Below are 17767 nucleotides of genomic sequence, written 5' to 3'. Positions count from 1 at the left end.
CGTAAGACTCAGATCTTATTTAAAAAGCAGAGAAAAAAAAAGCTAATTCTGTGGTAAAAACGCTATGGGGCAAAATAAGTCGTTGTACAAGAGGAGGGTTACAAAGTTTAAAAGTACTTTTTATTGCAGACATTTTCATATACAACGTTAGTGAAATCAAGTCCCCCCTCCCATGATGAAGACATATTCCTATCTTATAAAAACATTCAAGTAACCCTGGACATTTTCATGTTACTCTCTTTTTTAGTACCTGGGGATTGGCTTTGGCTAGATTTTCTATTTTAACCCATGCTTCTTCCCGTTCTTTCATTTTTAGCTTCTCTCTGAAAAACAGCAAAACGTCATCTGTGTTAGAGATGAATCACACACTAGAACACGCCATGGGTACAGCACAGGCATGGTCAGTAGCAGCGGCTCCTCCCGCGGCCCTCTCTGTTCATCCCCACACTCACCACAGTGCTGAGCACACACGAAAAACAAACCAAGATTTAAACATGAGAAAGTATTAAAGTGCTAAAATTTTAACATGTCCAAGAACTGGAACTCTTCAAAGAAACCTTATATAAGTAAGTCTTATGTCTCCATCCTTCCCCCTTCCCCTGGTTAGTCGTTTCTTCATGGGACCTATATAATTTTGATGAGAGGTCATACATCCACTGGAAAACAAGACTGTAGTACAGTAGAAAGGGACCAGTGTAAAAGGAGCCAGCTTTCCCATTCTGACAATATTAAAAAGGAAAAGTCTTAAGAGCCAGGAGACCTGGGTTGTTGACTGACTCCACTGAGAGTCACATGACTCTCAGTAAATCACTTAACTTGGATCCAAGTTTTTGTTTTTTTTTTTGAGACAGGGTCTCATTCTGTTGCCCATAGTGGAGTGAAGTGGCATGATCCAGGCCCACTGCAACCTCCACCTCCCAGGCTCAAGCGATTCTCCTGCCTCAGTCTCCTGAGTAGGCGGGATTACAAGCATGTGCCATTATTACCCAGCAAATTTTTGTATTTTTAGTAGATACAGGGTTTCATCATGTTGGCCAGGTTAGTCTCGAACTCCTGACCTCAAATGATCCACCCGCCATGACCTCCCAAAGTGCTGGGATTACAGGCATGAGCCACCATGCCTGGCCAGGATCCCAGTTTTTTAACCCAGAAAATGTACTACACAACCTTTAAGGTCCTGTTGGGAAAGTTGTGGGATTCCAGGAGAGGAAGATCTGCCATTGGAAAGCCCTGCTGCGTGCATGCTTGAGAACGGGCCGCGCAGCTGGCAACTCGAGAGGAATGGCTGCCTCTCTCCCCCGGCCTTGTCCTGATTTATCTGTCATCGTCTCTCACACTCTACAGTTCACTTATTTCTATTTTGCGTTTTTTCTCTTTCCCCCCTACCCAGAATATAAACCCCAAAAGGCCACGGATTTTTGTGGGTTTTATTCATTGCTATATTGCCAGAATCTAAAACAGGGCCTGGTGTATAGATAAATATTCACGTATTTGTCAAAGGAGTGAGTAAATGGCAGTTTTACTTATATATATATATATACACACACACACACACACACACAGATAGATATACACAGTGTATTTTGAACTACGTTCATGCACACCTTATCTGCCTTAGCCAGTTTTAAGTGACAAGCGAAGAATAACATCTGCCAATAATCCATACTCAACTTGGAAGAAGCGACCGCTGACAACTACTTAGTCACATTGTCATTTGCACGGCCTAGGGACGAGGTACCTTGTCAGTTAGAACATCCCTTGACAGATATGGGCTCAAAGGCACGAAAGCAGGACCCTGACTTTGCAAAGAACAGACTAGATTCCAAAGGACGCCTACATTGATAGAGTTCATTAAGTCAGAATAAAGCTACATTGAAACGAAGATTCTTACTCTCTTGTATAAACTTTATAGGATATAATTCAAATCCCTGCCTTATAAACATGAAAAATGACTACACATTATAGCCTTTAAACCCATTCTAGCCCAAGAAAAGAACAAATTCTGAATGTTAAATTGTTGCCCACATAAGCACTTTTCGCAAAGATGATTAATCTAGCAATCCAAGGAGAAGAGCTAACTTTAAACACCTGTTCTTTCAAAGTAAGTTATTATAACACAGTCTTAATTTGCTTTCCAAGTATGAGGCCTGGTTTTGCCTTCACGTGAAGAATAACTTTTTAGGACAAAACAATGGAAGAGGCTTATTTAGGATTAAGAAAAAAATTCTGGAAACGGTAACTTGTGAAGGGAACAACTCACTTTAGTTTCTCTGCTTTGAACTGTTGTGTGCAGTCATCAAATAGCTTTTGGTTCATCTCCATGAAGAGCTTCAGGGCGTTGTATATCAAGCCATGTATTGTCCTGGAAAGACAAGTGCACGGTGAGCCTGGGAGCACGTGCTCCTGCACAGCCCTCGCCCTCCGCACGCCTAGGCTGCTCCACGTTCCCAGCCCACACCGCACAGATTCCCTCAGCTCTAAGGGCAAGGCCTGCCCATTCTCAGTTACTTGTTTTCTGACAGTCAGCCGCACATCCGAGACTTTCTTCACAGTGGCTCCCACACAGCCACGGAGGTCACTCCACTTACTGTCCCCAGCTGACAGTAGCCAAAACCACCTTGCTCGGAAACTAAACTGAATTAAAAATGTTGAAACTTGAACAAACATAATTAAGATGAAATTATAAAGAGGACACTAATGGCAATAGTTTATTTCCTATAAATGTCAGTTTCTTTTCATCCTATTCCCTGAGGACAGAAAAATTAATTTTAATAAATGCCAAAACAGAGCTTTGAAAGAGAAAATAAAATTAGCATAAAACAGCTTAATTGAAGCTTAGCTCTCAGGCTCTGACACACAGGGAGAGGGAAAGAGGCCAAATGGTCCCAGCTGAGCCTCTAGGTGACTCTAGTCCCAGCTGCCATCAGAGCCCTGAGCCCCCAGCAGACACCAGCAGAAACCTGAGCAGCAGAGCCTGGACAGCCCACAGAATTGTGAGCAACAGTGGCCGGGAGTTCAAAAACAAACAAATACCAAAAAACATAACCCTCAAATCGCAATCACTTCTTAATCCACTTCATAATAAAATCCAAACAGTACTTAGAAAATACTTAAAAGAACATTTTTTTCTTTGCAATGGGCAGGAATTGAGAGTCAGTTATTAATTATGCTGACTTGCACACCATACTAAATTATACACAACAAATATGGCTACACTCCAGGAGCTTTTGTTGCCCTTGTCGAGCTCAATTAAAAAAAAAAAAATCGGACGGGCGTGGAGGCTCATGCCTGTAGTCCCAGCACTTTGGGAGGCTGAGGTGGGTGGATCACAAGGTCAGGAGTTCAAGACCAGCCTGGCCAAGATGGTGAAACCCCATCTCTCCTAAAAAAATACGAAAATAAGCTGGACATGGTGGCAGGTGCCTATATAATCTCAGCTACTTGGGAGGCAGAGGCAAAGAACTGCTTGAACCCGGGAGGTGGAGGTTGCAGTGAGCTGAGATTGTGCCACTGCACTCCAGCCTGGGCGACAGAGCGAGACTCCATCTCAAATAAATGAATGAATGAATGAATACAAGCCAGGTGTGGTGGCTCATACCTGTAATCCCAGTACTTTGGGAGGCCAAGGAGGGTGGATCACAAGGTCAGGAGTTCAAAATCAGCCTGGCCAAGATGGCAAAACCCCGTCTCTACTAAAAAATACAAAAATCAGCCGGGCACGGTGGCACATGCCTGTAATCCCAGCTACTCAGGAGGCAGAGGCAGAGAACTGCTTGAACCTGGGAGGTGGAGGTTGCAGTGGGCTGAGATTGCACCACTGCACTCTAGCCTGGGTGACAGAGTGAGACTCTGTCTCAAAAAAGAAAAAATCAATGCAAAACAGGTGCAGTGGCTCATGCCTATAATCCTAGCACTTTGGGAGGCCGAGGCAGGTGGGTCACTTGAGGTCAGGAGTTCAAGACCAGCCTGACCAACATGGTGAAACCCCATCTCTACTACAAATATAAAAATTAGCTGGCCATGGTGGCTCGTGCCTGTAGTTGTAGCTACTTGGGAGGCTGAGGTAGGAGAATCGCTTGAACCTGGGAGGCAGAGGCTGCAGTGAGCCGAGATCATGCCACTGTGCGGCCTCCTAACTCCCAGTGTCTGTTGGGGCAGCCTGGGCAGCCACAGAGCAAGACTCCATCTCAAGAAAAAAATATGCTCCACAGAACGGGCTGTTGGGGTGGAAGTGCTGTACTAACAACTGCGACCTCCACGCTACTGCCGCGAGGGTCATGGCTGCTGCTGCTTCCACTGCTATCAGCATGGCTGCTGGCCCTACAGCCACCAAGTGACAGCAAATGCTTACTCGGTGCCTATCATAAGCCTGGTACTTTATGCATATTAGCTTTATATGAATCCTCACAGCCAAGTGAAGACTGTTGCAAGGCAAAGCAGTTGACTTTCTCAGTTTTTCTGAAGAGAAAACTGTGGCTGAGAAAGAGCTGGTGAGAGCTAACTTGCCCGGGTTTGGACAGCTGGTCAGGAGGAGGACAGGAATGTGAACCAAAGTCATCCTTCCTCTAATCTGCCTGCCTTTCTCTGTTCAATTCCTGGGAAGCAACCCTAAGAGGACTTGATGCTGGTGGACCGGCTGGACCATCGCCCTGAGGTCTGGCTCAGAGCTCCAGGACTAACACCTGTCTGGCTGCCGCCCTGCGGAATTCTGGGAAGGAGGTAGTGCCACCTGCAGCCTCGAGCGGGCAGGAAGAGAGGGTGCGTGGGAGAGGGCTGGTGCGCCGGCAGCAGGCTGTGCAGCACAGCAGGAGGGGTGCCCCAACAGACACTGCGAGTTAGGAGACCGCAGTGGGCCAGAGTGCCGCTCACCAGTTTCGTGAGCGCAGACTGGACTGCCGACGCTCACCAAGTCTTCCCTTCCTCACCTGGAAACTAAGAAGGAGAGCTGGACAGCACAGCTCTGCTCTTCGTTAAGTTTGAGTTATAATTACAATATACAAAGGAAAGAGATGAAAGAAGGTGGGGAAAGAAAAACTCAGATACTCCTATTTCTTTAAATAACAGGAGTATTAGATGATACCATATTAACAAACAATACGGCCAGGTGCAGTGGCTCACATAATCCCAGCACTTTGGGAGGCTGAGGTGGGCGGATCACTTGAGCCCAGGAGTTCGAGACCAGCCTGGGCAACATAGCAAAACCCCATCTCTACAAAAAATACAAGAATAGTCCTAGCTACTCAGGATGCTGAGGCAGGAGGTTTGCTTGAGCCCAGGAGGTCGAGGCTTAAATGAGCCATGATTGTGATTACACTCTAGCTTGGGCGATACAGCAAGACCCTGTCTAAAAATAAACAAATAAAATTCAAAATTAAAAGAGACAAATAAATAAAAAATGTGGCACCCAAATCAACTGTTTCTTTTTAAAGTCTCAGAAGACTATTGCTCAGTAAACAGATTTATTCATCCTCTTTAAGTCAAAAGATGAAAGAGCACAGTAGAAGGAAATGCTTTTGGCTCCGGGGGCTGTGGGCTGTGTTAGGGTCACCTGCCTCCCTCTTCTTCTCTAGGTAGTAACCACCATGGGGTGGTTTTTAGGGCTCACAGAGGGGCTCATCCAGGGTGCGGGTCAGCAAAGCTCAAGAGACACCTGAGAATGCGGTGGCCGCTGTGCTCCTGCGGGGCCGAGCCCCACCAGCTCTGCACAGACCTTCAGCTCCTCTGCAGGACGCTCAGGAAGAGGCCTGGAAGCTGCTTCTACTGGGAGGTGGCTGCAAACCACTGGCTAGAAATGAAGGTGAGGTGGTCACATGAAAGGCCACAGATGCAACCCACACCGCTTTAATTTACGGGTCCACAAAGCCATTGACATTGCTGTTTTTTAACTGATACTTAATTCAGATTTTTATTCTAACAGAAGTAGCAGCAAAATGTGCCACATTTTAAAATGACTGGAGAAGACGGCAGCCAGTTCTTTCTTACTTGTTCCAATGGGTCTTTGAGTTGCGGTACAGGGAGGGAAACATGATGGGCAGAATCTTCGCTGCGTTGTCACTAATTAAACTCATGATGTATTCGTTGTTCCAGTAATAGAGCGCTCGCTCTGCCACCTGAAAGACACAAGAGGGTGACTTGCTGGAGGTCATGCCTGAGACACAGGGCAGCTGTCTTTGCTGTTAAACCTGTGAGTCGGGTAATGAACTACCTTGGACCAGAAAGTTATGATTATTTCTATAAATTCAAAATATTCTAGACTGTAACCCTGAAGAGCCTTCAACAAAGAGGCGGATAATTTCGTGTACATGAAGGAATCAAGAACGCTGTCATGTATTTCTCCATTCATTCAATAAACATTTATGCTAGACGCTGGTTAGATGCTGAGGAGACTACTCAAAGGAGGTTGCTCCACCCATCGGCCCGCCTCCCCCCGTCAGCTCTAGTGTGTGTGCTGTGTTCTGCTGAGCGTTCAGCACTGAGCAAGGCAAGGCAGAAATCCCTGCCTCCGTGGAGCTTACATCCTCGTGGGGAAGAGACAGGTGACGGATGATTATTAATTTACTAGAAATGGCAAGTCACATGCAAAGGGCAGCAGGGCAGGGGGACAGGCAATGTGTGTGGGGTCGGGTGGTTTCAATGCAGAGGAGGTGACTTCTGAGTGAGGACCAGAGGGAGGAAAGGTCCAGAGTTGTCAGCAAGGGGCTGGCTGAGGACCACTACAGAGGGCAGTGAGGACATGAACGAGAGGAGGGCAGGGGAACAGGGCCCGAGTGCATTGGCACTTCCTCACGGGAAGCCACTGGAGGTTTCCCTATTTTTTTTTTTTTTTGAGACAGAATTTCGCTCTGTCACCCAGGCTAGAGTGCAGTGGTCCCATCTTGACTCACTGCAACCTCCACCTTCTGGGTTCAAGCGATTCTCCTACCTCAGCCTTCCAAGTGGCTGGGATTACAGGCATACGCCATCACGCCTCACTCATTTTTGTATTTTTAGTAGAGATGAGATTTCATCATGTTGGCCAGGCTGTCTTGAACTCCTGACCTCAGGCTACCCGCCTGCCTCAGCCTCCCGAAGTGCTGGGATTACAGGTGTGAGCCACCGCACCTGGCCCCCTAATTTTATTACTAAAACTTTCGAAAACACACTAAGCTGCAAGACTAACATAACGAGTGCCCACCTCCCTCCACCCAGATTGAACAACTGTTCATCCCCTACCCTATTTGCTTCTCTCCATGGTCAACCAGCACACGCGTGCACGTTCCACAGAGCTATCTGGAAGTTCACGGGAGTCGCCAGAACACTCGGCCTGTCCCCATCACAGTGCGTGCCTCTGGGAAAAGAGCTTCTCCTGTGTAATTACACGCCATCACCACACCTACATCTACACACAGCTGACAGCAGCACTGGAGGCTTGAGCAGAGCGGGGCTGACGTTGTTCCTGCTAGAAGCCTACAGCTCAGAGATGCTGAGGCTGCGGTGTGGTGTGTACAGGTGCGATGCTGAGAGAATGGCGGGTGGGGCTCTGCCAGGCTCAGGAATCAGGGCTGATTCCTCAGAGGCAGTGAGCTGGGATGAACTTTGCAGAACAGGTGTGAGGTAGGTAATGGGGGAGGGGAGGACATGCATGAGAATGCCGCCTGGGTTTGAAACAAGACATAACTGCATCACAGCTCCTAGGCTAGTTCTTACTTAATAGTTCAATACCTTGTACTTTAAAAAGCATCCATCTAGGCCAGGTGTGGTGGCTCACTCCTGTAATCCCAGCACTTTGGGAGGCTGAGGCAGGCAGATCACTTGAGGTCAGGAGTTCAAGATCAGCCTGGTCAACATGGTGAAATCCTGCCTCTACTAAAAATATAAAAATCAGCTGGGTGTGGTGGCAGGCACCTGTAATCCCAGCTACTCGGGAGGCTGAGTCAGAAGAATCACTTCAACCTGGGAGGTGGAGGTTGCAGTGAGCCGAGATCACACCACAGCACTCCAGCTTGAGCAACAAGAGCAAAACTCTGTCTCAAAAAAAAAAAGCATCTATCCATCCACCCACCCACCCACCCACCCACATACCAACAATATATTTGGGGGTAATATTTTAGCCTGATTTAGAAAACAGAAGCTTAAGATGTTTGATGGTTTAAACTTTTGATTTTTCCAGTTTTTAAAACCAGTACTTTTTTTTTGGGAGTTCAAAATCAGCTGGGCTGTGGTGGCAGGTGCCTGTAATCTTGATAGCTGGTATTACAGGTGCCTGCCACCACGCCCAGCTGATTTTTCTATTTTTAGTAGAGGCAGGGTTTCACCATGTTGACCAGGCTGGTCTTGAACTCCTGACCTCAGGGGAAAAAAAAAATCTAAAAATTAAGAATGAGCGGGGTACAGTGGCTCATGCCTGTAATCCCAGCATTTTGGGAGGCTGAGGTGGGCAGATTACGAGGTTGGGAGTTTAAAACCAGTCTGGTCAATATTTTGAAACTCTGTCTCTACTAAAAATAGAAAAATTAGCTGGGGGTAGTGGTACACGCCTGTGGTTCCAGCTACTTGGAGCTGAGGCAGGAAAATCACTTGAACCTGGGAGGCGGAGGTTGCGGTGAGCCGAGATTGTGCTACTGCACTCCAGCCTGGGTGACAGAGCAAGACTCTGTCTAAAAAAAAAAAAAAAATAAATAAAAAAAAAAAAAAAAAAAAAAAATTAGGTGGCCTTATGTATATGTGTCTGGAAAAAATTCCGGAATGTACTCTGTGATGATCAAGTCCTCTAAGAAGCAGAAGCCAAGATGGGTGCAAGCATGTTTGAGAGACACAGATGAGGGTGACTGGGGGCTGGGCCTGCAGCTGAAGGCCAAGGGGGTCCTGGCACTGAACTCCTTGATTGAGGCGTGGCGGGCTGCCCCGGCAGCCTTCATGCTCTGTTCTTGGCAGGGACGTGAAGGCTTCTGTGACATGTGGAGCAGCACTCAAGCCCCTGGCAGCTGCACGGCCCCCTTGGCTCTGCTTTCCCCACCTGGAATTCTCTTCCTCCTTGCCCTGTCACATGCTTTTCTTCAAAACAGCACATCGTGAGTTTGCTGGACCCCGTCTTCTCTTCGAAGTATAAAGTTACCTGTATCGATAGCTAATTTTTCATTTGGGGAAGGGGTTTGAGTTTTCAGGACACTCCCCACAACTGCCAGTCTCTCCTTGGCATGCCAACACCCTGTGCTATGGCCGGGCCTCTGTGGCGCTAGTCTCTACAGTTTCTAGGAAACCATGCTCCTTTGTGCAAAGTGCTCCACACTGAAAGTCTTGAAAAACACTATTTTCCCTGTAGGCCAGGATTGATGAAAAAAAAAAACCCACAAAACCCAAAGTATCATTTTCCTTTCCTAGTTCCTAATGTGAAAACTCACGGAAATTTATAAAGTGAAAATAACCTGAATGTCTGTAACAGAAGAGACGACACCATGGCGGCTCCTTCCGTTAACCCGGCTCAGCCTGGCCTCATTCACTGTGGTGCCCATGCTCCAGAGCGTCTCACTCTTCTGTCACTTGCCTTCTTGTCTTAGTTTTGTCTTTTCAAAACCATCTTGAAAGGCTCAATTTGGAGGACCCTCACTCTTGTGGACTTTTTCTAGCCACTTAGAGTTGTGCTAAGGTAACTGCCCATGTGTTTCCGAAAGCCTGCTGCACACGCCACCTGGCCCTTCATGGGCAGCTGTAAAGTGGTGGCGTGCCACGGGCACCCTCTTCCACTGTGGCCTGCTCCCTGGGCACCGGGAGGTCCTGCTCATTTTGTGCCTATTTTCACTTTGCTCATGATGAGTGCACAGTAAATATCCGCTCAGTGATGCAAAAGGACAGGTGGCTAGCACGTTCAACAGAGGCAGGCAGGCTGGGAGGGCCGGCGGGGACGGCCTTCGAGAGAGGTGATGAGCCGAGGCTGGCTTGAAGGGTTAAGGAAATTGGGGAAAGGAAGTGGAAAGAGGCTCTGACAATGGCGGTCCTCTTGCACAGGAATTTGGCAGTGGCACAAGTCGGAGCTATGATTTGAAAGGGCAAAGGGAGACAGATTTACACCATGTGAGGAATCAAGCACCTCGGCAGTAAGAGCTCTCAGAGCCGAGGCTCCGATCACCTGCTGTCTCTCAATAGTGACGCTCAGACGTGGAAAAGAAGGTTTTATGAACGCAGAAGCACACCGAACACGAAGACAAGACGGCTTTACAGAGACGCCAGATGACTGGTCTCATTGAGAAAAAATATTCGGCAGAGGGGACAAGATGTGCAAGGGTATTGTACAGAATTCCAGTTGTAGCACTGTATTTGAAGGATAAAGTAAAAACTTGGATTTTACCTTTAAATTGCATGAGAAGCACACCGTGACCAGCTACGCACGGAACTTCTCCTTTCCGAAACAAACATGGAAACCATTCAAATCAGCTCTCCCTGAGCCCCACATACCTGGAAGTGTGGGCTGGAGACACACTTGGCCAACTGCCGGAAGAGGGGCTCCATGATCTTCACAAATTCTGATGGCTCAATTACATCTAAAATCTCTTCTAATTCGTTTAAGAACATTACTTCTTTTGGACTGTGAGTCTTTGGCCAGTATTTGAGAAGTGCCATCACCACCTACAAAAGAAATGACACATGGAGTGCCTGACGCCCACAAGGCCCCCACACCTGCAAGGCAAGCCATCTGTGTTTCCACTGAGGTGGCCCCACTGCAAAGCAACCCGGGAAGATGGTGCCACCTTCCTTAAAGAAGGAACAGGGACTCAGTAATTGTACATGATTGTCTATAGTTAGAGAAATAGGTCTGTGTGTCTGGTTATCTGACCATCTGATGAATCAACGTATTTAGAGATGGGTCACACTATGTTGTCCAGGCTGGGCTTGAATTCCTGGGTTCAAGGGATCTTCCTGCTTCAGAATCTGAGTAGCTAGGACAAGCATGCACCACCTGCCTGGCGTAACTTTACATACTTCGGAAATTATACAATTTTAATTTATATAACCCCTCTCTCTGATCAAACACCATTTCAGTAAGAGTCCTTTCCTTTTTGTAAAAAAAGAAAAAACAATAAGCAGTTAGGATAATTTAGAAAGAATAAGATCAATGGAGAAAACACAGAGCAATATCAATTCACATGCATATTTCAGTGTGGAAGTGGCCGGTACTGAAACTGTCTGCCACACATACACAATCCATTTCTTTCTCAAATTCACCAACCATCCATATGTATTTATACACAAACATAGATGCTTTTGTATGCATAGACTGTTTTCAACCATGTTAAAATATATCAAAGAGTGGTGTGAACTGAGCTGATCTTGTTAACCCACACCTGCAGGTGCTGTGCTGGGACCTCGGGCAGGGCATGCTGTGTTGTCTGTGTGCACACCTGTGGGCGTCAACCACAACTGCCTGAGCAGTGCTGGGCCTGCAGTGAGCAGGCGGCAGTCGGGGCTGCAGCCAGGATGGCCACCACCCAGGGGGTCTGCACTACCAGCTCTCTGCCAGGCATAGCCATCGGGCTGCAGGGAGAGAGTGGATGGTTTATGCTCCTTGGCCAAGTCAGACAGCTAGAAAGGATTTCCACTGGGCAACCTTTCTTTATATGTTCCTGTAGTTTCCAAATGTCCTACCACAATCACACCAGTACAAAATACTCAATCTGACTCAATGCAGATTGAATAATATTTTTTAGAGTTTAGCCATCTTAGTTGTAAAATAGTACTACAATCCAAAACAGGTATTTACACATAAAGTGCATATGTATCTGCTTGCAGATAAATTGTACAAGTGTAATCTGTTTCGTTAAAGTGGCTGTTGAGCCTCGTCACGGCAACATCGTGAAGCTTCCACCCCAGCTCCTGTGCCGTGGAATTGCAGCAAATGCTGGCCCTTGGGACCGCCTGGTCGTTTTCACTCACTAGTTATTTCTGGCTCAGTAGATCACACCAACTCACGCTCAGCAGGCCAGCCTTCTACTCATTACAGTGATTTTTTAAAAAGGTGGACATTTAACTTCCATTTAGAAAAATTTTCTTTTGATACTTTGGCATTTGGGCTCCAAGATAATCTTTTATGATATTACACTTTATAAAACTCCAAAATCTACTAAAAAAAGGAAGTAAGGCTGGGTGTGGTGGCTCACACATGTAATCTCAGCACTTTGGGAGGTCGAGGTGGGAGGGCTGCTTGAGCCCAGGAGTTTGAGACCAGCTTGGGCACCCTGGTGAGGCCCTGTCTCTACAAAAAAATCTAAAAATTAGCCTGGTGTGGTGATGTGCACCTGCAGTCCTAGCTACTCGAAAGACTAAGGTGGGAGAACTGCTTCAGCCCAGGAACTTGAGGCTGCAGTAAGCCATGATTGCACAACTAGACTCCAAGATTCAAACAAACAAAAAACCCCCAAAAAGCCAAATAAAAAGGAAGTGCTGAGAGTCTTGAAGTCTGACATAAAAATCTACCACACAAGTGTCTTAAAAAGGAATTATTTCTAAACATGCATCATTTAATGATCCTCCTAGCTCAAAACGATTTAGTAAGTACTTACTGCGTTCCTCCTACGCTCTATTGGAATCACTATTAAGGACACAGCAGATGCAAATCACTTCCTATGTCTATTTCTCTTCATTTATCAAACGGAATTTTATTAGGAGAAGTATGTTAATTTTTGAACTAGACAAAAAAATCAATTTAGCTATTCCATTCCTCTGGAAAAGGTATCATTTCTGGGATCAGATTCACACACGGGCCTTCCTTTTCACATTGTCTGGAATGAGCTGTGACCAGCAGCAGCTATTTCGCCGCTTCCGTGTGGCCATGTTTTGCGGAGGAGGGTGTCTGCTCAGGGAATGCTAATCCGAGGCAACAATGGCTGTGTGCTGCGGGGTGCTGGGCGCTGCACAAGGCCCAGAGTTTTCCTTTGGAAGCCCAAGGACTGCCCGCTCCTTGGAGAGGGCAGGCGAGCCAGTAGCCCCAGCCTTGAGTTTTGGGGAGCCCCTCCATCCTGTCCTGGCAGACCAAGGAGAAAGAAGAGTTGCTACCGTGCCAGGAAGTAAAATGGGATGAGCCTGAAGAGGCAGGTGGGTGAACACGGAACAGTTTTACTGCTGTAAAATCTCTGATGAGGTTCTGTTCTTACAACAGAGAAAATGTTTCACGTGCCCAGAAAGCTTGTGAGCACTGTACACAATCAGCAAACGAAAAATACCAATTACAGACTGCCAACAGGGCAACACATGTCCTTCAGATCTCAAAACATTCCTGAGCCTGGACATTTGATGGCTTTGGGGTCCCTTCGGTGCGGGCCTGTGAGATGGACGTGGACACCAGGTGTCCTTAGTGCTACTGCGCAGATACACACCTGCACAAAAGCCTCTACTTTGATCTTATCATCAACAAGCTTTCAATGCTGAAGCAAGGCAAAATGGCCTTTGTGTTTTCATAAAATAGGCATTTCAAAAGAGGAAATTTACTGCAATGAGGGTCTGAATGTCTTTAACATGTAGGAAATTAAATCTGCTTTCTAAAGCCAGGACAGTACTATTACATTATCTGTGCAGCACAAAACTAAGCTAAGTATTCTCGGTGGGAACATCAGGCCTGGGTTGGCAGGGTTTGCACCTTCTTTGCACTGGTGCCAAGTCAGAGTCTTGCATGTAACATTCATGCTGGAAGGACCCCACTGAAGCCGGCACCCAGTCTCTTGCCCTCTTCTTTTAGACAACTGAAATTAATAGCTCTCACTCTTGCAAAGTTATATTCACTTTATTTACTATATTAGTGGGAATTAAAAACACAAACGTTCTCTGCTTTTATGTTACTTAGAGATAGAAGAGAGAATAGGGTGGGGCTCATTCACTGAGCCCTCAGTGGAGGAGGATTAGGGTTCAGGCTGACGGGAGATGGCGGGATAGAGATGCTAGGGGCTTAGGTGGGGCAGCCTTTCTCTGTGGTAAATGCAATGTGGCATTTGGTGAATTCTTCGGGATTTTTTGTATGAGAAATTACAAAAGAAAGAAAAGTTACGAAAGAAAAGCACAAAGAAAAATTACGAAAGAAAACTTTGCATACTTTTTTTTTTGAGATGGAGTTTTGCTCTGTTGCTCAGGCTGGAGTGCAATGGCGCGATCTTGGCTCACTGCAACTTCCGCCCCCTAGGTTTAAGCAATTCCCCTGCCTCAGCCTCCCGAGTAGCTGGGATTATAGGCATGTGCCATCATGCCCGGCTAATTTTGTATTTTCAGTAGAGATGGGGTTGCTTCATGTTGATCAAGCTGGTCTTGAACTCCTGACCTCAGATGATCCACCCGCCTTGGCCTCCCAAAGGGCTGGGATTACAGGCATGAGTCACTGAGCCTGGCCCTGCATACTTAAAAAAAAAAAATCTCTCCTTCTGTATCTTTCTTTACCTTCTATTTTTATTTACTTATTTGAGACAGGGTCTTGCTCTGTCACTCAGGACAGAGTGCAGTTGGTACGTTTAGAGCTCACTCTAGCCTTGACCTCCCGGGCTCAAGCAATCTTTCCACTTCAGCCTCTTGAGTAGCTGGGACCACAGGTACATGTCACCATGCCCAGATAATTAAAAAAAAAAGTTTTTTTTTTCCTTAGGAGAGAGGAGGTCTCACTGTGTTGCTCAGGCTGGTCGCAAACTCCTGGCCTCAAGGGATCCTCCTGCCTTGGCCTCCCAAAGTGCTGGGATTAGGAGTATATGCCACCTTGCTCAGCTCTTTTTTATTTTTGAATAGGAAAAGGTGGGAGAGGAGAGGAGAGATAATTTTTTCTTTTTTTTTAACATATTACTTTTTCAAGTAAAACCTCTGTGATAGTTAAAACTGAGTGTCAATTTGATTGGATTGAAGGATGCAATGTATTGATCCTGGGTGTGTCTGTGAGGGTGTTCCCAAAGGAGATTCACATTTGAGTCAGTGGCTAGGACAGGCAGACCCACCCTTGATCTGGGTGGGCACCATCTAATCAGCTGCCAGCAAGGCCAGAATAAAAGCAGGCAGAAGAACATGGAAGGACTAGATGGGCTTAGCCTCCCAGCCTCCATCTTTCTCCCGTGCTGGATGCTTCCTGCCCTCGAACACTGGACTCCAAATTCCTCAGCTTTGAGACTCAGACTGGCTTCCTTGCTCCTCAGCCTGCATACGGCCTATTGTGGGATCTTGTAATCATGTGAGTTAATACTCCTTAATAAACTCTCCTTTATATATCTATCCTATTAGTCTGTCCCTCTAGAAAACCCTAATACGACCGCTTCGCCGGGTGCAGTGGCTTACAGCTGTAATCACAGCACTTTGGGAGGTTGAGGTATCACCTGAGGTCAGAAGTTTGAGACCAGCCTGGCCAGCATGGCAAAACCATGTCTCTACTAAAAATACAAAAATTAGCCGGGTATGGTGCTGTGAGCCTATAGTCCTAGCTACTTGGGAGGCTAAGGCAGGAAAATTGCTTGAACCCGGGAGGTGGAGGTGGCAGTGAGCCAAGATCATGCCACTGCACTCTAGCCTGGGTGAGAGAGTGAGATCTTCTCTCAAAAAAACAAAAAAAACCCAAAAACAACAACAACAAAAACCAACCTCTCACTCTTCAGTTTGGAGAAGACCTTAAATACAGGCAGAGGAGGAGTTAAGGCATTAACTGCTGTAAAAAATAGTTAAAAAAAAAATCCCTAATGAGTTTTATTAACACCATCTCATTTTTCTTTTTCCTACCGAGACATGTCTTCAGTCAGTTAAGGAGAATAAAAATACCTCCTCACCCTAAACCTTGACTGTGCTTGATGCTGAAGTGTGATGAGATTTGGTACATTTCCTTGGGAGCTCCCCAAAATCTCCGGCAGAGGCTTCTGGGGGCTGGAGGGGGAGCTTGCAGGGACGCGTCGCTCCACGAGGGCCCGGTAGGGCAGGGTGGGCCCAGCTCACAGCTCTGTAGCCCCTGCTGCCTCTGCAGCCGAAGGACAAGAGCTCTTCTTGAATTTTGTGGGTGAAATGGAGGGTAACTACACATAGAATTTAAAAGCTTCAAGAAAGCAGAGACCAGAGTCAGCTTAACTCAGAGATTCAATGTTAAGAATTTCTCATGTAATTTCACTATAAAAATTACAGTGTCACAAGAGAACTGTGAAAGACAGAAAGGGCCCAGGAGTGACAAGACCTACATTTTCTAGTCTTAACTGTGACTTTTAAAAGAGCATTCAAACATTTGAATTGGCTCCTAACATTCCTTGACACTCAAATAATTAAAAAAAAAAACCAATTTAAAAAATGGGCAATGGATTTAAATGGACATGTCAGCAAAGAAGATAAACATACATACATACACACACACACACACACACACACACACACACACATATATATTTTTTGGTGACAGGGTTTTACTCTGTTGCCCAGGCACACACCATCATGCTTGGCTAATTTTTGTATTTTTTTGTAGAGACGGGGTTTCGCCATGTTGCCCAGGCTGCTCTCCAACTCTTGGGCTCAAGTGATTCTCCCATCTCAGCCTCCCAAGTGTTGGGACTACAGGTGTGAGCCACCACACCTGGCCAAGAAGATATACAAATTTTGGTCAGTAAGCACTGAAAAGATGCTCAACATTCTTAGTCATTAGTGAATTGCAAATCAAAACCACACAAGATACTGCATCCCACCACTAGGAAGGCTATAATGAAAACAACAGGTCAGGCATGGTGGCTCACACCTGTAATCCTAGCGTGAGGGAGGCTGAGGCAGGTAGATCACCTGAGGTCAGGAGTTTGAGACCAGCCTGGCTAACATGGTGAAACTGTCTCTACTAAAAATACAAAAATGAGCCAGGAGTGGTGGCGGACACCTGTAACTCCAGCTACTCAGGAGGCTGAGGTAGGAGAATTGCTTGAACCCAGGAGGCGGAGGTTGTGGTGAGCCAAGATCGTGCCATTGCACTCCAGCCTGGGTGATAGAGTGAGATTTCATCTCAAAAAATAAAAAATAAAAAGTAAAGAACAGCAGCAGCAGGAGCAACAAGCACTGGTGAGGATGCGGGAAACGTGAGGCTTTGTGCACCGCTGCGGGGAACGTAAACAGGGCAGTCGCTGTGCAACACAGCATGCTGGTTCGTCCAACAGCTAAACATGCAATTACCACGTGATTCAGCAATTCCATTTCTAGATATATATCCAAAGGAATTGAAAACAGGATCTATAACAAATATTTGTACGCCAGTATACAAATAGCCACATTATTCGCAATAGCTAAAAAGTGGGAACAACCGAAGTGTACACTGAAAAAACAACGGACAAACACAATGTGCTCTATCCATACAGTAGAACAGCACTCAGCCGTGATGAGGAATGAAGCTCTGATACGCAGCACAGGGAAGAACCCTGGAAGACGTGACGCTGTGTGAAAAAAGCCCGCTGCAAAAGGACAAGCGTGTTATGATCACCTAGAGTAGTCAAATTCAGTGATAAAGCAGATTACAGGTTAGTGAGGTCTGGAGGTTAGCAGGGGTCAGAGCGAGGGGGAATGGGGAGTTACTGTTTAATGGGTAGAATTTCTGTTTGGGATGATGACAAAGCTTTGGAAATAGTGTGATGGTTGCACAACATTATGAATGTAATTAACGCTGGCAAACTGTACATTAACAGGGTTAAAAATCACAAATTTTATATGTATTTTATCACAATTTAAAAAAATTCAAAATGTAACATACCAAAAATCTCTGAATTGTACTCTTCAAATGGGTGAATTGTATGGTATGTGAATTATATCTCAATACAGTTGTTTAAAA

At 46.1% G+C, this 17767-nt stretch overlaps 1 protein-coding gene across 7 annotated transcripts in view; it reads right to left on the bottom strand.

The window, feature by feature from the left end:
- Positions 1–17767, bottom strand: part of PPP2R5C (protein phosphatase 2 regulatory subunit B'gamma) — a 167090-nt gene that overhangs the window by 12477 nt on the left and 136846 nt on the right. For 6 of the 7 annotated variants that reach the window (XM_021675224.2, XM_021675223.2, XM_012471231.2 and 3 more), the window contains 4 exons: positions 10432–10602; positions 5983–6110; positions 2261–2362; positions 251–323 (listed from right to left, as the gene is read on the bottom strand). In XM_021675224.2, the coding sequence (XP_021530899.1) occupies positions 251–323; positions 2261–2362; positions 5983–6110; positions 10432–10602 (474 nt within the window). Of the gene's footprint in view, positions 1–98; positions 324–2260; positions 2363–5982; positions 6111–10431; positions 10603–17767 lie in introns of those variants that run through there. The other variant, XM_064375220.1, reaches the window with a different exon arrangement.

This window comes from Aotus nancymaae, unplaced genomic scaffold, assembly GCF_030222135.1.
Source record: "Aotus nancymaae isolate 86718 unplaced genomic scaffold, 86718_ANA_hifiasm-v0.15.2.pri h1tg000011l, whole genome shotgun sequence".
Taxonomy (NCBI): Eukaryota; Metazoa; Chordata; class Mammalia; order Primates; family Aotidae; genus Aotus; species Aotus nancymaae.
Note: the sequence above shows the minus strand (reverse complement) of the source record. Positions and strands in the feature narration are given on the sequence as shown.